Source organism: Pristiophorus japonicus, chromosome 12, assembly GCF_044704955.1.
Source record: "Pristiophorus japonicus isolate sPriJap1 chromosome 12, sPriJap1.hap1, whole genome shotgun sequence".
NCBI lineage: Eukaryota > Metazoa > Chordata > Chondrichthyes > Pristiophoridae > Pristiophorus > Pristiophorus japonicus.
Window position 1 is genome coordinate 194862076 of NC_091988.1, and position 23490 is coordinate 194885565.

Here is a 23490-nt window from a genome sequence, read left to right on the forward strand (position 1 = left end):
TTCCCACTCTTTGCTTCCTGTCTGCCAACCTGTTCTCTATCCACGTCAATACATTACCCCCAATACCATGTGCCTTAATTTTGCACACTAATCTCTTGTGTGGGACCTTGTCAAAAGCCTTTTGAAAGTTCAAATACACCACATCCACTGGTTCTCCCTTATCCACTCTATTAGTTACATCCTCAAAAAATTCTAGAAGATTTGTCGAGCATGATTTCCCTTTCATAAATCCATGCTGACTTGGACTGATCCTGTCACTGCTTTCCAAATGCACTGCTATTACATCTTTAATAATTGATTCCAGCATTTTCCCCACCACCGATGTCAGGCTAACCGGTCTATAATTCCCTGTTTTCTCTCCTTTTTTAAAAAGTGGGGTTACATTAGCTACCCTCCAATCCATAGGAACTGAACCAGAGTCCATGGAATGTTGGAAAATGACCACCAATGCATTGTGGTCTACCATTTCATTGTTCCCCATTATGAATTCACCTGATTCTGACTGCAAGAGACCTACATTAGTCTTCACTAATCTTTGTCTCTTCACATATTTATAGAAGCTTTTGCAGTCAGTTTTTATGTTCACTGCAAGCTTACTCTCATACTCTATTTTCCCCCATCTAATTAAACCCTTAGTCCTCCTCTGCTGAATTCTAAATTTCTCCCAGTCCTCAGGTTTGCAGCTTTTTCTGGCCAATTTATATGTCTCTTCCTTGGACTTAACACTCCCTAATTTCCCTTGTTAGCCAAGGTTGAGCCTCCCCTTTTTCATTCTTACACCACACATGTACAATTGTTGTAGTTCATCCATGTGATATTTAAATGCCTGCCATTGCCTATCCACTGTCAACCCTTTAAGTATCATTCTCCAGTCTATCCTAGCCAATTCACATCTCATACCATCGAAGTTTTCTTTCTTTAACTTCAGGACCCTAGTCTCTGAATTAACTGTGTCACTCTCCATCTTAATGAAAAATTCTGCCATATTATGGTCACTCTTCCCCAAGGGGCCCCGCACGACCAGATTGCTAATTAATTCCCTCTCGTTACACAAGACCCAGTCTAGGATGGCCTGCTCTCCAGTTGGTTACTCGACATATTGGTCTAGAAAACCGTCCCTTATACACGCCAATAAATCCTCCTCCACAGTATTGCTATCAGTTTGGTTAGCCCAATCGATATGTAGATTAAAGTCACCTATGCTAACTGCTGTACCCTTATTGCACGTGTCCCTAATTTCCTGTTTGATGCCATCCCCAACCTCCCTACTATTGTTTGGTGGTCTGTACAAAACTCCCACTAACGTTTTCTGCCCTTTGGTGTTTTGCAGCTCTACCCATATAGATTCCACATCATCCACGCTAATGTCCTTCCTTACTATTGCATTAATCTCTTTAACCAGCAATGCTATCCCACCTCCTTTTCCTTTCTTCTATCCTTCCTGAATATTGAATACCCCTGGATGTTGAGTTCCCAGCCTTGGTTACCTTGGAGCCATGTCTCCGTAATCCCAATTACATTATATCCATCAACAGCTATCTGCGCGGTCAATTCATCCACTTATTACGAATGCTCCTCTCATTGAGACTCAGAGGGTTCAGGCTTGTCTTTTTTAACACTCTTTGTCCTTTTAGAATTATGTTGTAATGTGGCCCTTTTTGATTTTTGCCCTTGATTTCTCTGCCCTCCACTCTTGCTTTTCTCCTTCCTACCTTTTGCTTCTGCCCCCTTTTTGCTTCTCTGCATAGATTCCCATCCCCCTGCCATTTTAGTTTAAACCCTCCCCAACAGCACTAGCAAACACTCCGCCTAGGACATTGGTTCCGGTCCTGCCCAGGTGCAGACCGTCTGGTTTATATTGGTCCCACCACCCCCATAACCGGTTCCAATGTCCTAGTAATTTGAATCCCTCCCCCTTGCACCATTCCTCAAGCCATGTCTTCATCTGAGCTATCCTGCAATTCCTACTCTGACTAGCGCATGGCACTAGTAGCAATCCTGAGATTGCTACCTTTTGAGGTCCTACTTTTTAATTTAACTCCTAGCTCCATAAATTCAGCTTGTAGGACCTCATCCTGTTTTTTTACCTATATCGTTGTTAACTATATGTTCCATGACAGCTGGCTGTTCACCCTCCCCCTCCAGAATGCGCTGCAGCCGCTCCGAGACATCCTTTACCCTTGCACCAGGGAGGCAACATACCATCCTGGAGTCTCGTTTGCAGCCGCAGAAACGCCTATCTATTCCCCTTACAATAGAATCCCCTATCACTATTGCTCTCCCACTCTTTTTCCTGCCCTCCTGTGCAGCAGAGCCATCCCTGGTGCCATGGACTTGGCTGCTGCTGCCTTCCCCTGATGAGCCATCTCCCCCAACAGTACCCAAGGTGGTGTATCTGTTTTGGAGGGAGATGACTGCAGGGGACCCCTGCACTACTTTCCTTCCACTGCTCTGCCTGATGGTCACCCATTTCCTATCTGGCTGTGTAACCTTTACCTGTGGTGTGACCAACTCACTAAACGTGCTATTCACGATATCCTCAGCATCAGGGATGCTCCAGAGTGAGTCCATGCAATGCGGTCTGTCAAGAGCTGCAGCTGGATACACTGCCTGCACATGTAGTTGTCAGGGACACTGGAAGCGTCCCTGACTTCTCTCATAGCACAGGAGGAGCATGACACGGGTCTGGACTCTCCTGCCATGAATTAACCCTTAAATTAACTTAATTTGACAACAATGCCAATGGTTTCCGAACAGATAAGAAAAAGAAAAAGATAAAATACTCACCAATCCACCAGCCAATCACTTACCCGCTGACTGTGACGTCACACTTCGATTTCTTTTTACTTCTTTGTTTTACTTGTGGCCTCAATCTCCCGCTCTCGCTGTGATCTTGGGCCTCGGGTCAGCGCTCCTTTTATCCCCGCCGCTGGTCCCACTCCCGCTGTGATCTCGGGCCCCTGCTCCTTTTATCCCCGCCACTGGTCCCACTTTCACTGTGTTTAGTTTTTTGGTAGTTTGTGACATCATCTACTGTTCTGCTATTCTGCTCCACAACACTAGCTGTTCCAATATAAGTCGGCGCTCTATTTCCAATAGACTGACGGTGGGTATGCTAGGTAGTGGCATGCTTAACTGCCTATCTGACATGGCCAGATATTAATGACCACATTTTAAAGGGTCACCCTTTTGTTTAGGGAAACTTTACTAACGACACCAATGGTCTGAATCATATAATATACTAACAAAAGCATTTAATATAGTAGCAAAAAGAATTATACAAAATTCTTCTAGCTGTCCTTAATTCCCAGAGGTAAATCGGTTTACCAGACATTCTTTTATGAGGACATTGCTATTTTAAAGTCACTTATCAGTCACATTAGAAACAAAAAGTTCTAGTTTGATGCAACTTTTCTCCCCTTGTACAAGGGAATCTAATTTAGAAAGTGCTGAAAGCATGGCAGTTACACTCTACTCGGATCCCAGTTTATTGGGTTTGAACCTCTTAATGTTCCTTTGTGCAGAGCTCTCTATTATAGGGTCCTGTGCCATATAGCGAGAGAGGTTGCAAGAGGCACTGCACTGTCTACAACAGAATATTAATGACATTACCGTGTTAAAGGGGTTTAAGTTAAACTTTTTACTTTTATATAGGATGAAAGGTTGAAGAAGCTGATAAAGCAATATGGCAAAAATGACTGGAAACTTATAGCAAGTAATTTCTCAGTAAGTATCTTTGTAGTTGTGACTTTTGAAAGTAGTCACTCATCCCAGTGCTTCATAAGCAAAGCTGATCTTACAAACTATCTTCCCATTAGTGGATGCGTAGATCTCAGAAAATCTCCTGCTGTATTTATTAATTACACTCACACACACTTTTATCTGGACCCATTTTTCTGAGTACTATGAACAAGCAGTGGTAAGATTGCAAAACCAGTGGAGGCTCAAAAATGAAAGAACCTAGCCTCTGCTCATCTCTATAAAATGTCTGGCCTGCCCTCCAATTAGCAGGGACTAAGCTTTCTTGTTACAGATTGATGCACAATAAGACAATTCTTTGCTTTGCACTTCCTAACAAGAAAGTACAAGGTCCCTGCTGATTGTTGTAGAACTATTGCCTATAGGTCAAGTGGTGTAGTTCATTAGTAGACTGCTGTTTTACTCTGGAACCTGGTCTTCAATTCTTCCCAAACTGATGGGATGCAAATCTTCTTTCTTTGCTAGTGCGGAATGAGCTTGATTAGTCATAACCTAATTTCCAATAGGCCTAAGTTCACAGCCTGAAAGACATCTGCAGAGCTTTTGCATTCTTGTTCTTTGGCCCCAAGAATGGCTGGTGTGGAAACTGCGAATGCTACTCTGGTGATGTAAGCGTACGCTTCTCAGCTTAGGTTTAAGGTATCATATTAGGATGGTACGCTTTAAGTGCTAGATGTTAACATTGCGTTCTCAACACTAACTTGTCTTTTTTTTTTAAAGAAAAAGGTCTGCTTGTGCCAGTTACTTTTTCGCATGTGGTCTGAAAAAGTGCTCTTTTGTAGCAATCTTCTGTACCAATTATTCAATAGCATCCTTCCTCTTTGACCCTTGCTCAAGCTACCACAGATAACCTTAATGCAGTTTTAACACTTATTAATTCTGAATGATTTTGAAAAGCTTGTTTTGAGCTCTCAAACCCAACCACCTCCTTCTCCCGACTAACCTGTTAATTTTATCAGTAATATTTTCTGCCAAATAATTCTTGAATCTACTGCCAGTCAATCAATATTTGAAAATGATAGGCTAACCTTTTGGGCATTGACTGTCAACTGGAAGATGAGCGTACCCTTTATAGGATTGAAATGGGTGGAAGGTGGATGCAAGAAATGGGCAGGAGCAAAGAAATCGTGAAGTTGCTAAAGTCAGATTTTCAGCAGAGTTTTGAGGACAAAGATGAGATCATTCCTGAAATTATGTTCCCTGAAATATGTGTTGAGTTTGTTGGAATTGCACAAGTGGTAAAGGTAGAAAGGTCAGAGCAGGAATCTGAGGGGAACTTGAAATGTAGGGCCAAGGCAAAGCCAGGATCACGCCTGTAGATAGAACAGAGATGTTAGCAAAGTGGTCACCCAATCTGCTTTTGGTCTCCCATAGTAGAGGAGCAGGTGATAAGCACTGAATACAATGCACCAGAATGGAGGAAGTACATGTAAATTATAGTATAGGTGTGCTTTGGAACCCTGGTCATATCTTTGCAACAGTTGCACGGTAAAGATCTGAGGCATGGGCAACCAGAATTGGAGTCAATAGGAGGGTGAACAAGGGTATTGCAAAGGGAACAGGGCTTTGCAAAAATAGGAGTTGGAAGGGAGGGGGAAATGTGGTGGGATCATCGGGCAGATTTAAAGGCTAGTGGGATGGAATGTGAGGACAAGAGTGACATGATGATCTGAGAGGAGGAAAAGAGGATAGTATTTGTTAGTATATCTGTCTTGATTTTTACCTGTTCCCTCTCTTTGTCCCCTCTGGTGTCCACCAGATCTATCCTTGTCCCCCTCCTATTTCTCATCTATATGCTGATCCTTGGCGACATCATCCAAAAACACGGTGCCAGTTTCCACATACGCTGACGACACCCAGCTCTACCTCTCCACCACTTCTCTCGACGCCTCTGTGGTCTCCAAATTGTCAAACCACTTGTCCGACATCCAGTACTGGATGAGCAGAAATTTTCTCCAATTAAATATTGGGAAGACAGAAACCATTGTCTTTGGTCCCCGCCACAAACTGCGTTCCTAGCCATCAACTCCATCCCTCTCCCTAGTATCTGTCTGAGGCTGAACCAGACTATTCGCAACCTATGTGTCCTATTTGACCCTGAAATGAGCTTCACATCCGTGGCATAACTAAAACTGCCTATTTCCACCTCTAACATTGCCCGTATCCGCCCCTGCCTCAGCTCATCTGCTGCTGAAACCCTCATCCATGCCTTTGTTACCTCTAGACTTGACTACTCCAACGCACTCCTGGTTGGCCTCACACATTCTATCCTACGTAAACTTGAGGTCATCCAAAACTCGGCTGTCCGTGTCCTAATTCGCGCCAAGTCCCACTCACCCATCACCCCTGTGCTCGCTGACCTACATTGGCTCCCGGTTAAGCAAGCCTCGATTTAAAAATTCTCATCCTTGTTTTCAAATCCCTCCATGGGTTGCCCCTCCCTATCTCTGTAATCTCCACCAGCCCCCCATACCTCTGAGATGTTTGCGCTCCTTAAATTGTGCCCTCTTGAGCAGCCTTGATTATAACTGCTCAACATTGGTGGCTGTGCCTTCAGCTGCCTGGGCCCTAAGCTCTGGAACTCCCGTCCTAAACCTCTCCGCCTCTCTACACCTCTCTCTTCCTTCAAGACACTCCTTAAAACCTTCATCTGCCGTAATTTTTTCTTCTGTGGCTCGGTGTCAAATGTATTTGTTTTATCTTATAACACTGCTGTGAAGCACGTTGGGACGTTTTACTATGTTAAAGGCGCTATATAAATACAAGTTGTTGTCTCATTTAGTTCTATAAAGGGGTTTGCTTATCTTCCAGATTTCAGTCCTGTTTAAGGATCTACACCCAAAATGTTAAGCCATCTTTTGTCTTTTAAAGATGCTGCTTTGTATTCCCAGTATTTGGAATGCTTGAACCTCCCTGATTGATTGATTGTTTGTTTGGTTCATCAATCATGGGGGATAATTGTTTTGGATAAGTTCAAACTGTATCCAGTTTTTGCCAATTAAATGGATTATTTGTCCAAAGTGAGCAAATTATATTAAAGTATTTTTTGGTTTACTCTTCAGTTGAATTATTTAATGATTTAATTTTGGTTTTTAATTCTCACTTTGTCTTATTTACATTGCTTAATTCAAATTTAAGTGCAAAATGATTTAGAAACATAGACATAGAAAATAGGTGCAGGAGCAGGCCATTCAGCCCTTCTAGCCTGCACCGCCATTCAATGAGTTCATGGCTAAACATGAAACTTCAGTACCCCCTTCCTATAGAAACATAGAAAATTGGTGGTAGACTACTTTTTTTTTGCTTTTAGTTTAATAAATATATAAAGTGCGTCTTATTTTCAGGGCGTACATTGTTTTCAGTTTTTTTTCAACGATTAATTTTAAACATTCCATGATGCTTCACAGATCTGAAACTCTCACTGGGCAGCAAAAGTCAACAGTTATGGGGATCAGGCAGGAAAGTGGAGTTGAGGTCCAGATCAGATCAGCCATGATCTTATTGAATGGCAGAGCAGGCTCGAGGGGCCTTGTGGCTTACTACTCCTCCTATTTCTTATGTAGCAGAAGGCTGAGTTGAAGAGATCAGTTTTGAGAAAGCTTTTGTTGGTAAGGAGAGTGGCAGTGCTTTGGATGGATTTGGAGGGAGAATTTCAAAGTGTGCCGCTGAGATATTGAAAGCTTTATAGTAGAAGAAAGGTGATGCTTGGGAGTTAATCATTGGAAAACCAAAGGAAAAGCTAATAATGTGATTGGTAATAATAGGTAAGTCCAGTAAGTAAAAGTTTATTTTTATTTCTGTAGCTAGTATGATTAAAATGTCAAATAGTAACTTGTTGAGATGTAGGGCTGGAGGAGAAAGCAGGGATATGATGGGACGAGGCAGAGGAGGATTTGTAAACCAGGATGAAGATTTGAATTCAATACGTTGGTAGATTTGAGGCCATGATGGATGAGTGGGACTTAAGGCAGGACAGGATAATGGCATCAGAGGTTTGGACAAGTTGAAATTTATGTAGAGTGGAGCTTGGGAGGCCAGTGAGAAAAGAATTGAAAAAGTAAAGCCTGGAAATAACAAAAGAATGGCCATGGTTTTCAGCATCAGTAGAGAGGGTAAGGGCAGAGACAGCTGGTTTTCTGATGGAAGTAAGACATTTTGGCAAGGGCTGAATATGGGGCTTGAAGTTCAACTCAAGGTTGAATAGGATCTGATAATGCACAGTCAAGTTCAGGCTGAGCAAGCAAGCAGGGAGAAGGAAGGATTCAGCAGGGTGGGGGGTTGGGGGCTGGGGGATGTGTGTGCAGCAAGTGTATGGAGTTTCTGGTAAGAGCTGAACAGAATGGATTTGGTCTTCATATTAAGCTGGAGAAAGTTGTGGCTCATCTATAGCTTGATATTACACAAGTAATTTAACCACACAGCGGTGTTCATTGAGTCAAGGGTGTCCAGCAGAGTTGGGTGTTGTCAGTGTACATTTGGAAGCTGACCCCATGCTGCTGAGGGGCAATAGGAAGCATCCAAGGATGGCATCTTTGGGTACATCAGAGGTGACCATGGAGGAGTGGGAAGAGATTGTAAAATGAAACCAAACATAGCTGAATTTCCTCCCCCTTGTGTAATTTCTGCCTTTTTTGTTTGTGTTGATTGTACGTTGATAAATTTTTCATTGTTACAGAACCGAACTGATAGTCAGTGCCAGCATCGGTGGCTCAAGGTTCTGAATCCAGAGCTTGTGAAAGGGCCATGGACAAAGGAAGAAGACCAGAAGGTAATTGTGTACAAATACATTAAATTATAAAGCTAATAATGTGATTGGTAATAATAATAGATAAGTCCCGTAAATGAAAGTTTATCTTTAAGTCTGTAGCTAGTATGATTAAAATGTCAAATAGTAACTTGCTTAAAATGGTTCTAAGTAAGGTGGCACATTAAAACCATTGAAGATTTGGGTTTATAACTCTGATTCCCTACATGGTGCCAATCTCTATTTTCAGTAGATGGTGGAAGGTGCTGAGTAAAGGTTAGGTACTTAACCATTGGGATGAGGAGAGTAAGGTTGGAGAGCAAGCCCACCTGGCTTTCCTTCCTTATCTCTGTGCCTAACTATAGCAATATTGGCAGAGGGCTGGGATCAGATTGCTCACTTGTATTTTTTGACATGTTGTACAGGGAAATCCCAAAGAACTGTGCTGACCTGTTGAGTAATGTAGCTCATTAAACCGAGAGCAGGGTGAGTGAACTGATCTTTGCCTTCTATTGTTTCGTTTAGGTAATTGAATTAGTTCAGAAATACGGGCCAAAACGTTGGTCATTAATTGCTAGGCATCTAAAAGGTAGACTTGGCAAACAGTGCCGTGAACGCTGGCACAATCATCTCAATCCTGAGGTTAAGAAGTCATCTTGGACAGAAGAGGAGGACAAGATTATTTACGAAGCACACAAGGCCCTCGGCAACCGCTGGGCAGAGATTGCAAAATTACTACCAGGGAGGCAAGTGTTCCATTTCTCCTCCATGAGGGTTCAGTATTGTCAACCGTGGGCTCGGAATAAGCATTTCTTTGCGTTTGTTTTATACTGGATTTGGAATTGGCAGGAGCTGAAAGATCCAGATGATGAATGCCTGGATTGCTTGCAAAGCTGTTTATCCACACTTCCAGTTGCCCGATATTTGTTTGTATAATACTACTCCCGCGTGCTGTAACTGTTGCACAGAGGAATACATTTGATGAGTTCTGTTGAAAGGTTGACTTATTAGCCTCTCAAAGGCTTTGAAAGCATTATTTTCAGCAGATAAGGAAGGTGAGGAGCAGGTGGCATATTGAGTAAGGAAAGAACAGAAATGGAGCATAGGAAAATAAATGTCCAAAAACATGAATTGGGGAAGGAAAGGAGCAATACATCAATACTATTTTTTGTCCAAATTAAATTAGCAAACTTTTAATACATTATCCAGAGGTTCTCATATTACATAGAAACATAGAAAATAGGTGCAGGAGTAGGCCATTCAGCCCTTCTAGCCTGCACTGCCATTCAATGAGTTCATGGCTGAACATGCAACTTCTGTACCCCATTCCTGCTTTCTCACCATACCCCTTGATTCCCCTAGTAGTAAGGACTTCATCTAACTCCTTTTTGAATATATTTAGTGAATTGGCCTCAACAACTTTCTGTGGTAGAGAATTCCACAGGTTCACCACTCTCTGGGTGAAGAAATTCCTCCTCATCTCAGTCCTAAATGGCTTACCCCTTATCCTTAGACTGTGACCCCTGGTTCTGGACTTCCCCAACATTGGGAACATTCTTCCTGCATCTAACCTGTCTAACCCCGTCAGAATTTTAAACGTTTCTATGAGGTCCCCTCTCATTCTTCTGAACTCCAGTGAATACAAGCCCAGTTGATCCAGTCTTTCTTGATAGGTCAGTCCCGCCATCCCGGGAATCAGTCTGGTGAACCTTCGCTGCACTCCCTCAATAGCAAGAATGTCCTTCCTCAGGTTAGGAGACCAAAACTGTACACAATACTCCAGGTGTGGCCTCACCAAGGCCCTGTACAATTGTAGCAACACCTCCCTGTCCTTGTACTCCAATCCCCTCGCTATGAAGGCCAACATGCCATTTGCTTTCTTAACCGCCTGCTGTACCTGCATGCCAACCTTAAATGACTGATGTACCATGACACCCAGGTCTCTTTGCACCTCCCCTTTTCCTAATCTGTCACCATTCAGATAATAGTCTGTCTCTCTGTTTTTACCACCAAAGTGGATAACCTCACATTTATCCACATTATACTTCATCTGCCATGCATTTGCCCACTCACCTAACCTATCCAAGTCGCTCTGCAGCCTCATAGAATCCTCCTTGCAGCTCACACTGCCACCCAACTTAGTGTAATCCGCAAATTTGGAGATACTACATTTAATCCCCTCGTCTAAATCATTAATATACAGTGTAAACAGCTGGGGCCCCAGCACAGAACCTTGCGGTACCCCACTAGTCACTGCCTGCCATTCTGAAAAGTCCCCATTTACTCCTACTCTTTGCTTCCTGTCTGACAACCATTTCTCAATCCATGTCAGCACACTACCCCCAATCCCATGTGCTTTAACTTTGCACATTAATCTCTTGTGTGGGACCTTGTCGAAAGCCTTCTGAAAGTCCAAATATACCACATCAACTGGTTCTCCCTTGTCCACTCTACTGGAAACATCCTCAAAAAATTCCAGAAGATTTGTCAAGCATGATTTCCCTTTCACAAATCCATGCTGACTTGGACCTATCATATTACCTCTTTCCAAATGCACTGCTATGACATCCTTAATAATTGATTCCATCATTTTACCCACTACCGATGTCAGGCTGACCGGTCTGTAATTCCCTGTTTTCTCTCTCCCTCCTTTTTTAAAAAGTGGGGTTACATTGGCTACCCTCCACTCCATAGGAACTGATCCAGAGTCAATGGAATGTTGGAAAATGACTGTCAATGCATCCACTATTTCCAAGGCCACCTCCTTAAGTACTCTGGGATGCAGTCCATCAGGCCCTGGGGATTTATCGGCCTTCAATCCCATCAATTTCCCCAACACAATTTCCCGACTAATAAGGATTTCCCTCAGTTCCTCCTCCTTACTAGACCCTCCGACCCCTTTTATATCCGGAAGGTTGTTTGTGTCCTCCTCAGTGAATACCGAACCAAAGTACTTGTTCAATTGGTCCGCCATTTCTTTGTTCCCCGTTATGACTTCCCCTGATTCTGACTGCAGGGGACCTACGTTTGTCTTTACTAACCTTTTTCTCTTTACATATCTATAGAAACTTTTGCAATCCGTCTTAATGTTCCCTGCAAGCTTCTTCTCGTACTCCATTTTCCCTGCCCTAATCAAACCCTTTGTCCTCCTCTGCTGAGTTCTAAATTTCTCCCAGTCCCCGGGTTCGCTGCTATTTCTGGCCAATTTGTATGCCACTTCCTTGGCTTTAATGCTATCCCTGATTTCCCTTGATAGCCACGGTTGAGCCACCTTCCCTTTTTTATTTTTACGACAGACAGGAATGTACAATTGTTGTAGTTCATCCATGCGGTCTCTAAATGTCTGCCATTGCCCATCCACAGTCAACCCCTTCAGTATCATTCGCCAATCTATCCTAGCCAATTCACGCCTCATACCTTCAAAGTTCCCTTCTTTAAGTTCTGGACCATGGTCTCTGAATTAACTGTTTCATTCTCCATCCTAATGCAGAATTCCACCATATTATGGTCACTCTTGCCCAAGGGGCCTCGCACAACGAGATTGCTAATTAATCCTCTCTCATTACACAACACCCAGTCTAAGATGGCCTCCCCCCTAGTTGGTTCCTCGACATATTGGTCTAAAAAACCATCCCTTATGCACTCCAGGAAATCCTCCTCTACCGTATTGCTTCCAGTTTGGTTAACCCAATCTATGTGCATATTAAAGTCACCCATTATAACTGCTGCACCTTTATTGCACGCACCCCCAATTTCATGTTTGATGCCCTCCCCAACATCACTACTACTGTTTGGAGGTCTGTACACAACTCCCACTAACGTTTTTTGTCCTTTGGTATTCTGCAGCTCTACCCATATAGATTCCACATCATCCAAGCTAATGTCCTTCCGAACTATTGCCTTAATTTGCTCCTTAACCAGCAATGCTACCCCACCTCCTTTTCCTTTTATTCTATCTTTCCTGAATGTTGAATACTCCTGGATGTTGAGTTCCCAGCCCTGATCATCCTGGAGCCACGTCTCCGTAATCCCAATCACATCATATTTGTTAACATCTATTTGCACAGTTAATTCATCCACTTTATTGCGGATACTCCTTGCATTAAGACACAAAGCCTTCAGGCTTGTTCTTTTAACACCCTTTGTCCTTTTACACACATAAGGGGAAAAGTTTGAACTATGCAGATTAATTGATACAATAACAAAATCGGCAATAATGTTGATTCAGCTTTGATAGGTACAAATGTGCATTTCAGCCTGTGAAACTTGATGGATATTTCTTGGAAGGGCATGTGCCTCAAAATATTAACATCGAAGCTGGTTTTAAATATATATATATATATATATAAATATATTTAAAACCCCTGTCTCTTGGTTTTGTTCAGAGACATTGGAACTGAAATTCCTTGAAATTCTCTGCCACTGGAAATACAGTAGGACAGGACTTCTGACCAGCAGTCCGGCAGTGTTAACCCTGCACAAGCACCTGAGGATGGGTCACGAGCATAAAAGGGTGGGTGACTACACCTTTTACTGCAATTCCTGGGTGTTCACCCTGTGGGGACCCAGAAAAATGAGGGGGGGGCGCCAGGGGGGCAGGTCATTGTGACCAGCTTTTTTATTAAATGGACCCATCAATTGCACTGCTGTCACTTTCCGAATGGCAATTTATCACCTTGTGATTGCCACAAAAAATCAGCACTAGGCTCCCATTTCCACGTTCATGTATTAAGTACACCTACTTCGTGAAAGGAATACTTTTAGTTGGCCTCAGTAAAGGTGGAACTCGCAGGATTTCGAGCAGGTTTGTCGTCCCACCTCTCTCGATGACATTAGGACAGCAGGGGGGCAGGCATAAGCAACACCACAACCCTCCAGTTGGAATTTTCAGACATAAAAAGAGACGGAGACCATGGGAAACTTGAGTCCTGCCCTAAATTCCGACCTTGCAACCCCTGACTTGCATCCTCATTTTGCACTTTTAGGCCATGGCAATTTGGGGCTGTTATGTTCTCAATGCCTGGAACTTAGGATCTGCAGGAAGTGAAGTGCTTTCTAAATGTAAAAATTTGGTTACTAAGGGGTCAAGTTTCGGGCCGAGCCGAGAACGGCGCAGCCCCGCGACCCACGCCTGATTTCCGCGCTCAAAACCGTGGCGAAAACTTACCTCGGTATTCTCCACTCCCTCAGGTCGATCCAAGCCCTCGGCGCGACGCAGCACATGCTGTGGGGGGCGGAGCCAGGTCCCTGCGCTGAAAACAGTGCTGGGACCTCTACACATGCACGCTACAATGTGCGCGCATGTGCAGTAGCTCACGGCGCCTGAAACTGTGTGGGAGGGGCCCGAAGCACGCCGCCCCTAGCCCTGGCCGAATGTGCTCACTGGGGCGGCGAAGATTGGACTGCACATCCCTCCTCCAGCTCCTGCTCTGGCAGTAGCTCCGGCTTCCTCCGCACCACCCCGCCCCCACCCCGCCCTGTTCAGCTCACACTCCCTCTGGCTCCCCCCCCTCCACCCCACCGAGCTCCCGATCTGCTGCCGCCCCCCCCCCCCCCCCCCCGCGAAACTCCCACTCCGCTGCCAGCCGCTCCTCACCCGCGACCACCCCGCTCAGGTCCGGTCCACTCCCTCTTCCTTCGGCGGGCCCCGCCCACCCGGCATCTTGCTGGGGTGGGCCCTGCCCGAAGTCTTTGGCTCAGCTTCTTCTCGTCGGCTGGGCCTGTTCAGTCTCCTCTCCTCTCCTCTCCTCCCTCCCTCTCCTCTCCTCTCCTCCCTCACTCTCCTCTCCCTCCCTCTCCTCTCCCCTCCCTCTCTTCCCCCTCCTCCCCCTCCCTCTCCTCTCCCTCCCTCTTCTCCCTCTCCCCCTCCCATCCCTCCCTCCCTCTCTCTCCCTCCCCCCACCCATACCTCCCTCCCTCGCTTCGCCCCCCCCTCCCTCGCCTCGCCCCCCCTCCCGCCCTCGCCTTGCCCGCCGCCCTCGCCTCGCCCCCTCCCGCCCTCGCCTCCCCGCCCTCGCCTCCCCGCCCTCGCCTCCCCGCCCTCGCCTCCCCGCCCTCGCCTCGCCCGCCCTCGCCTCGCTCGCCCCCCTCCCGCCCTCGCCTCGTCCCCTCCCTTCCTCGCCTCGTCCCGCCCTCGCCTCGCCCCCCTCCCACCCTCGCCTCGCCCCGCCCTCGCCTCAACCCCCCTCCTCACCTCTTCTCCCCCCCTCCTCTCCTCTTCTCCCCCCTCCTTCCTCTCCTCTTCCCCCCCCTTCCTCTCCTCTTCACCCCGTCCTCTCCTCTTCCCCCCCGTCCTCTCCTCTTCCCCCCCGTCCTCTCCTCTTCCCCCCCTTCCTCTCCTCTTCCCCCCCCTTCCTCTCCTCTTCCCCCCTTCCTCTCCTCTTTCCCCCCCTTCCTCTCCTCTTTCCCCCCCTTCCTCTCCTCTTCCCCCCCCTTCCTCTCCTCTTCCCCCCCCCATCTCTCCTCTTCCCCCCTTCCTCTCCTCTTCCCCCCCTTCCTCTCCTCTTCCCCCCCTTCCTCTCCTCTTCCCCCCCTTCCTCTCCTCTTCCCCCCCCTTCCTCTCCTCTTCCCCCCCTTCCTCTCCTCTTCCCCCCCTTCCTCTCCTCTTCCCCCCTCTCCTCTCCTCTTCCCCCCCTTCCTCTCCTCTTCCCCCCTCTTCCTCTCCTCTTCCCCCCCCTTCCTCTCCTCTTCCCCCCCTTCCTCTCCTCTTCCCCCCTCTCCTCTCCTCTTCCCCCCCTCCTCTCCTCTTCCCCCCTCTCCTCTCCTCTTCCCCCCCTTCCTCTCCTCTTCCCCCCCTTCCTCTCCTCTTCCCCCCCTTCCTCTCCTCTTCCCCCCCTTCCTCTCCTCTTCCCCCCCTTCCTCTCCTCTTCCCCCCCTTCTCTCCTCTTCCCCCCCTTCCTCTCCTCTTCCCCCCTTCCTCTCCTCTTCCCCCCCTTCCTCTCCTCTTCCCCCCCTTCCTCTCCTCTTCCCCCCCTTCCTCTCCCCTTCCCCCCCTTCCTCTCCCCTTCCCCCCCTTCCTCTTCCCTTCCCCCCCTTCCTCTCCCCTTCCCCCCCTTCCTCTCCTCTTCCCCCCTTCCTCTCCTCTTCCCCCCTTCCTCTCCTCTTCCCCCCCTTCCTCTCCTCTTCCCCCCCCTTCCTCTCCTCTTCCCCCCCCTTCCTCTCCTCTTCCCCCCCCCCTTCCTCTCCTCTTCCCCCCCCTTCCTCTCCTCTTCCCCCCCTTCCTCTCCTCTTCCCCCCCTTCCTCTCCTCTTCCCCCCCTTCCTCTCCTCTTCCCCCCCTTCCTCTCCTCTTCCCCCCCTTCCTCTCCTCTTCCCCCCCTTCCTCTCCTCTTCCCCCCCTTCCTCTCCTCTTCCCCCCCTTCCTCTCCTCTTCCCCCCTTCCTCTCCTCTTCCCCCCCTTCCTCTCCTCTTCCCCTCTTCCCCCCCTTCCTCTCCTCTTCCACCCCTTCTCTCCTCTTCCCCCCCCTCCTCGTTTCCCCCCTCTCCCTCTCCACGTTTCCCCCCTCTCCCTCTCCACGTTTCCCCCCTCTCCCTCTCCACGTTTCCCCCCTCTCCCTCTCCTCGTTTCCCTCCTCTCCCTCTCCTCGTTTCCCCCCTCTCCCTCTCCTCGTTTCCCCCCTCTCCCTCTCCTCGTTTCCCCCCTCTCCCTCTCCTCGTTTCCCCCCTCTCCCTCTCCTCGTTTCCCCCCTCTCCCTCTCCTCGTTTCCCCCCTCTCCCTCTCCTCGTTTCCCCCCTCTCCCTCTCCTCGTTTCCCCCCTCTCCCTCTCCTCGTTTCCCCCCTCTCCCTCTCCTCGTTTCCCCCCTCTCCCTCTCCTCGTTTCCCCCCTCTCCCTCTCCTCGTTTCCCCCCTCTCCCTCTCCTCGTTTCCCCCCTCTCCCTCTCCTCGTTTCCCCCCTCTCCCTCTCCTCGTTTCCCCCCTCTCCCTCTCCTCGTTTCCCCCCTCTCCCTCTCCTCGTTTCCCCCCTCTCCCTCTCCTCGTTTCCCCCCTCTCCCTCTCCTCGTTTCCCCCCTCTCCCTCTCCTCGTTTCCCCCCTCTCCCTCTCCTCGTTTCCCCCCTCTCCCTCTCCTCGTTTCCCCCCTCTCCCTCTCCTCGTTTCCCCCCTCTCCCTCTCCTCGTTTCCCCCCTCTCCCTCTCCTCGTTTCCCCCCTCTCCCTCTCCTCGTTTCCCCCCTCTCCCTCTCCTCGTTTCCCCCCTCTCCCTCTCCTCGTTTCCCCCCTCTCCCTCTCCTCGTTTCCCCCCTCTCCCTCTCCTCGTTTCCCCCCTCTCCCTCTCGTTTCCCCCCTCTCCCTCTCCTCGTTTCCCCCCTCTCCCTCTCCTCGTTTCCCCCCTCTCCCTCTCCTCGTTTCCCCCCTCTCCCTCTCCTCGTTTCCCCCCTCTCTCTCTCCTCTTTTCCACCCCCCTCCTCTTCCCCCCCTCCCTCTCTTCTTTCCCCCCCTCTTCTTTTCTCCCCCCCCCTCCCTCTCCTCTTCCCCCAGCCCCCTCCTCCTCCTTCCCCGCCCCCCCCCTCGATGTCAGAAACACATAGACACAGACAGTCAGAGAGCGAGACGCTGACACAGTCAGAGAGCGAGACGCTGACACAGACAGTCAGAGAGCGAGAAACACTGGGGGGGGGCTCCCAGCATGCTGTTGGAGGGCTCCCGGTGCTGCAGTCGGTGAGTAGAAACGTAATTTTTTATTTATTGATTTTAAAAAAAAAAATGTTTTTTTTAAAGGTTTTTTTTTTGATTGATTTATTGGTTGGTTGATTTTATTTATAATTTATTATTGATGATGGCTCTTTATTTGTAAAAGTGATGTGTTTAATGTTTGTAAACTTCCCTTTCCCCCATCTCTCTTCCTTACGCCTGATTTTCTAAGTGTAGGCAAGGTTTTTCTGAGCGTACAAAAATCTACACTTACTCCATTCATTTTAAGTTAGTTTGGAGTAAGTTTTCACTGCCTAAACTTTCAAAACAGGCGTAAGTGGCCGCACACGCCCCCTTTTGGAAAAAAAAATCTGTTCCAAAATGAAACTGTTCTCACTGACTAGAACTGGAGCAAACTAAATGCCGAGAATTGCAATTTCTAAGATACTTCATTCTAAACCAGTTGCTCCAAAAAAAATAGGAGCAACTCAGGCCGAAACTTGACCGCAAGGTCAGTGCAAGTTTTAAATATTTTGATTTGAAACAATTTCATTCATGCCCAATTTTTTTTCCAGTCTTTGTGATGCACTAACTAGTTCTTCCTTAGTCGTATAAAATCTGGATTATGCTCCTTCCTGTTTTGCGCATTCATCTGTAACTTGTAGTTGAATGAAAAACTTTCCTGTCCAAAGTGCATGTGACTTGCTTTTTTAAAAAAAAAAAGTATGGTCTAGCCAGTAATCAACAACAAATTGCTTCTGGGAACATGCAGAACAATCATTTATACTTCAGCATAAATATCCATCCATGTTGGCAATTGGTGTCTGCACAAATGGTTGCTGCCAACGCAAAAAATGGGCAGTAACTGGATTGCAGCCTTCGAACATTTATATAATTTATGAATAGAGCAACAGATATGGGAGTTTTTGGTAATGCTTTGAAATAACTTGAGTTTCAACTCTGGAAGTTTGGCATTATTTGAAACTTTTGATCAGATTTTAAGCACTCCTAGCCAATGTTCCCTTTAGGCTGCGCAGTGATCTGCAGGCCCCGTGCAGCTGGCTCAACTGACGTTCCAATGGCACAAACAGCGCGTGTGTAGTAATTTGAAACTGCCGCGCAAATCCTTAACGGGGGTGACAGCACCCAAAAATATTAGCAGGAACATTGCTCCTAACTGACTTCTATTTAATATAACCAATCACTGTTGAGTAATGGCATTAAAAATACAATTTTAATGATAGAACGGACAATGCTGTAAAGAACCACTGGAACTCTACAATGAAAAGGAAGGTGGAAATGGAATGCTACTTGCAAGATAGTAACCAGAATATGCCTATGTTTTTATTTGCTCATTCGGAAGATGGTGAAATCCAGTGTTTCAGGACCACGATAACTCAGGTTTGTTTTCTTTAAATGTTTAGTGAGGGATTCCTGCCAGATTCAACTTTTATTGATTTTAAGAACATAACATAAGAAATAGGAGCAGGAGTAGGCCACCTGGCCCCTCGAGATTGCTCCGCCATTTAATAAGATCATGGCTGATCTCATCATGGACTTCCACTTACCTGCTCACTCCCCATATCATAGAAACATAGAAAATAGGTGCAGGAGTAGGCCATTCGGCCCTTTGAGCCTGCACCACCATTCAATAAGATCATGGCTGATCATTCACCTCAGCACCCCTTTCCTGCTTTCTCTCCATACCCCTTGATCCCCTTAGCTGTAAGGGCCATATCTAACTCCCTCTTGAATATATTCTTGAACTGGCATCAACAACTCTCTGCGGTAGAGAATTCCACAGGTTAACAACTCTCTTGAGTGAAGAAGTTTCTCCTCATCTCAGTCCTAAATGGCTTACCCCTTATCCTTAGACTGTGTCCCCTGGTTCTGGACTTCCCCAACATCGGGAACATTCTTCCTACACCTAACCTGTCCAGTCCCATCAGAATTTTATATGTTTCTATGAGATCCCCTCTCATCCTTCTAAACTCCAGTGAATACAGGCCCAGTTGATCCAGTCTCTCATATGTCAGTCCTGCCATCCCGGGAATCAGTCTGGTGAACCTTCGCTGCACTCCCTCAATAGCAAGAACGTCCTTCCTCAGATTAGGAGACCAAAACTGAATATTCCAAGTGAGGCCTCACCAAGGCCCTGTATAACTGCAGTAAGACCTCCCTGCTCCTATACTCAAATCCCCTAGCTATGAAGGCCCACATACCATTTGCCTTCTTCACTGCCTGCTGTACCTGCATGCCAACTTTCAATGACTGATGTACCATGACACCCAGGTCTTGTTGCACCACTCCTTTTCCTAATCTGCCACCATTCAGGTAATATTCTGCTTTCGTGTTTTTGCCACCAAAGTGGATATCCTTCCCATTTATCCACATTATACTGCATCTGCCATGCATTTGCCCACTCACCTAACCTGTCCAAGTCATCCTTTATTCCCATATCGCTCAAAAATCTGTCTATCTCCACCTTAAATATATTAAATGACTCGGCCTCCACAGCTCTCTGGGGCAGAGAATTCCATAGATTTATAACCTCAGAGAGAAGAAATTTCTCCTCATCTCAGTTTTAAATTGACTGTGTCCCCTAGTTTTAGTTTCCCTATGAGTGGAAATATACTCTCTGCATCCACCTTGTCGAGCTCCCTCATTATCTTTTATGTTTCGATAAGATCACCTCTCATTCTTCTGAATTCCAATGAGTATAGGCTCAACCTATCTTCATAAGTCAACCCCCCCCCCATCTTCGGAATCAACCTAGTGAACCTTCTCTGAACTGCCTCCAATGCAAGCATATCCTTCTTTAAATATGGAGACCAAAACTGTACGCAGTACTCTAGGTGTGGCCTCACCAATACCCTGTATAGTTGTAGCAGGACTTCTCTGCTTTTATACTCTTTCCCTCTTGCAATAAAGGCCAACATTCCATTTGCCTTCCTGATTACTTGCTGTACCTGCATACTAACTTTTTGTGTTTCATGCACAAGGACCCCCAGGTCCCTCTGTACTGCAGCACTTCGCAATTTTTCTCCATTTAAATTATTATTTGCTTTTCTATTTTTTTCTGCCAAAGTGGAGAAGTTCACATTTTCCCACATTATACTCCCATCTGCCAAATTTTTGACCACTCACTTAGCCTGTCTATATCCCTTTGCAGATTTTTTGTCCTCACAATTTGCTTTCCCATCCATCTTTGTATCATCAGCAAACTTGGCTACATTACACTCGGTCCCTTCATCCAAGTCATGAATATAGATTGTAAATAGTTGAGGACCCAGCACCGATCCCTGCAGCACCCCACTAGTTACTGTTTGCTAACCGGAAAATGACCCATTTATCCCAACTCTGTTTTCTGTTGGTTAGCCAAACCTCTATCCATACTAATGTATTACCCCCAATCCCGTGAACTTTTTATCTTGTGTAGTAACCTTTTATGTGGCACCTTATCAAATGCCTTCTGGAAATCCAAATACACCACATCCACTGGTTCCCCCTTATCCATCCTGCTCGTTACATTCTCAAAGAGCTCCAGCAAATTTGTCAAACATGATTTCCCTTTCATAAAACAATGCTGACTCTGCTTGATTGAATTATGCTTTTCCAAATGTCCCGCTACTGCTTCCTCAATAATGGACTCCAGCATTTTCCCGACAACAGATGTTAGGCTAACTGGTCTATAGTTTCCTGCTTTTTGTCTGCCTCCTTTTTTAAATAGGGGCATTACATTTGTGGTTTTCCAATCCACTGGACCGCCCCAGAGTCCAGGGAATTTTGGTAGATTATAACCAATGCATTCACTATCTCTGCAGCCACTTCTCTTAAGACCCTAGGATGTAAGCCATCAGGTCCAGGGGACTTGGTCGTCTTGAATCCCATTATTTTACCGATACTACTTCATTAGTGATAGTGATTGTATTAAGTTCCTCCCCACCTATAGCCCCTTGATTATCCACTATTGGGATGTTTTTAGTGTCTTCTACCATGAAGACCAAACAAAATATTTGTTCAATGTCTCTGCCATTTCCCTGTTCTCCATTATTAATTCCCCAGTCTCATCCTCTAGGGGACCAACATTTACTTTCGCTACTCCTCCTTTTTATGTACTTATAGAAACTCTTACTTTCTGTTTTTAAATTTCGTGCTAGTTTACTTTCATAATCTATCTTTATCATTTTTTTAGTTGTTCTTTGCTGGTTTTTAAAAGTTTCCCAATCCTCTGGCCTCTCACTAGTCTTGGCCACATTGTATGCCCTTGTTTTCAATTTGATACCATCCCTTATTTCCTTAGTTAGCCACAGATGGTTATCCCTTCTCTTATAGTCTCCTTTTCATTGGGATATATTTTTATTGCGAGTTATGAAATATCTCCTTAAATGTCTGCTAGTGCTCATCAACTGTTCCATACTTTTAATCTATTTTCCCAGTCTATTTTAGCCAACTCTGCCCTTATACCTTTGTAGTCTCCTTTATTTAAGCTTAGGACACTGGTTTGAGATTTTATTAGTGATACTACGTGTGCAAAATACAAGTCGATGCTATCAGAAATTCTACTTAACAAGGAAACTTTAATTAAAGTCATTCTTTGGGAAAGAAAAATGTATATAATGTTTGAGATATTTGCATTAATTAGAAATCAGAATTGAAAAAGTGTCAAACTTGCTTTTATTCCCTTGATTTTTTTTGTTAATTTTCCCCCTCCTCGCCAGAACTTGCAGTTTTTATTCGCTCGTTCGGAATTTGGTGAAATCCAATGTTTCAGGACCATTTTTTGTAGCACCTATCACGACAGTAGGACGTCCCAAAGCCCTTTACAGCTTTACTGTTTTAGTGATGTTGGTTAAGGGATAAATATTGGCCAGGACATGGGGAGAACTCCCATGTTCTTCTTCGAATAGTGCCATGTATCTTTTACATTCACCTGAAAGGGCCCGCAGTTTAACGTCTCTTCTGAAAGATGGCCCCTCCGACAGCACAGTTCTCCCTCAGCACTGAAGTTTCAGCCTTTTCATGTGCTTAAGTCTCCACAGTGAGAATTGAACTCAGATGTGAGAATGCTACAACTGAACCAATATCCCAGATCTTCCCTCAAATAAGTTGGGAAAACTACAGCACTGTCAGTGTGAATGTTCTGTTGGAAGCAAAGTGTTTGAGGGGTTGAATTGCCTTTTCCTGTTCTGTACTTCCATAAATTATGTTTAGTTTATTACCCGGTCCTCAATTATTTTTGTCCTGCGCAAAGAACAGTCATCAGTTTTCTTCATGGCTTGGACAAAATGAAAGTGGGTGATTTTTTTTTTCTTTTCCAGAGTCCTGTCAAATGATTTTTCCAGTAAGAATGGCTTTAATTTCCTTCGTCTGATATTCCTAGCTGATTGACTGAACAGCAACAGTACCATTCTTACTGACCTTCTTTGAACCCTTTCCAGTCAGTCTAGTGACTAAACTAGGTGCAAACTTTCTGGTTGAGAGTTTTGTTCTTGTAGGGTAGCAAACGGATTTAACTGACGTTTATCTGAAATTTCACACATTCAAGAAGAAATTGCAATCTGATCTTGTGTTTTTTTTCTTATTTTCAGCCTACTTTAAAACATGAACCGGTTACTGTAGAAACAGTTCCACAACCGACATCTGTTACTATAAAGCAGGTTAGAAAATAGTCTTTGAATTAAAAAAAAGTTACCAGAACTCCAATTAAAATGCAAGCTTTAATTTTTTACTAGGCATAGAAATATAATGCAATATTGTGGCTTTTAATTGTATACTTAAGGGAGCATTTCAACTACAATGTTTTGATTTTATTTGGTAAATACAGTGTACATGTATGTTCTTGTGTTCCATATGTTTATCTAGTTTACAATAGTGTTGGACATTCACTGAAAGTAAGACTGCAGTTATACTGCAGGTAATGATCTGAAACCAGTATCGGCAAGCTACGATGCACAGGCAGCAGACCCCTGTTACAATGTGCAATGATCTGCATTTGACAGATATCCAGGTACAGCAACAGCAGCTCTGCATCTGTTTATTTTGAATCATACTGGGATCACTATTCTCCAGTACCTACTGGAACAGGGCGGGATTGTCTGCTTTGTCATAAAGTTGAAAGAATTCCATTCAAGGTTCTTAAAGTTCTTGGGAGATCCAGCAGGTCACCTAGGCCTTTTTGAATTTCAGAGTCACACTAGACTGCAGTTATGCTGCAGCCAGTGTGGCCTCGGGATGGTGCCCTTTTGGAGAAGGTCTCTCACTACTTGGAATTTAGAACGTTTTGGTGTGAGATGGAGACCCGTCACCTGAGTTACACAGTTCTGTTTCATGTCGCTGTATGCGTGAAACAGCTTTGCA

General features: G+C 45.7%; 1 protein-coding gene across 1 annotated transcript in view; it reads left to right on the forward strand.

Moving 5' to 3' along the window:
* Nucleotides 1-23490, forward strand: part of mybl2b (v-myb avian myeloblastosis viral oncogene homolog-like 2b) — a 50708-nt gene that overhangs the window by 7310 nt on the left and 19908 nt on the right. The window contains exons 3-7 of the mRNA XM_070894897.1: nt 3655-3726; nt 8435-8527; nt 9029-9249; nt 18375-18531; nt 22722-22790. Of these exons, the coding sequence (XP_070750998.1) occupies nt 3655-3726; nt 8435-8527; nt 9029-9249; nt 18375-18531; nt 22722-22790 (612 nt within the window). The remainder of the gene's footprint in view (nt 1-3654; nt 3727-8434; nt 8528-9028; nt 9250-18374; nt 18532-22721; nt 22791-23490) is intronic.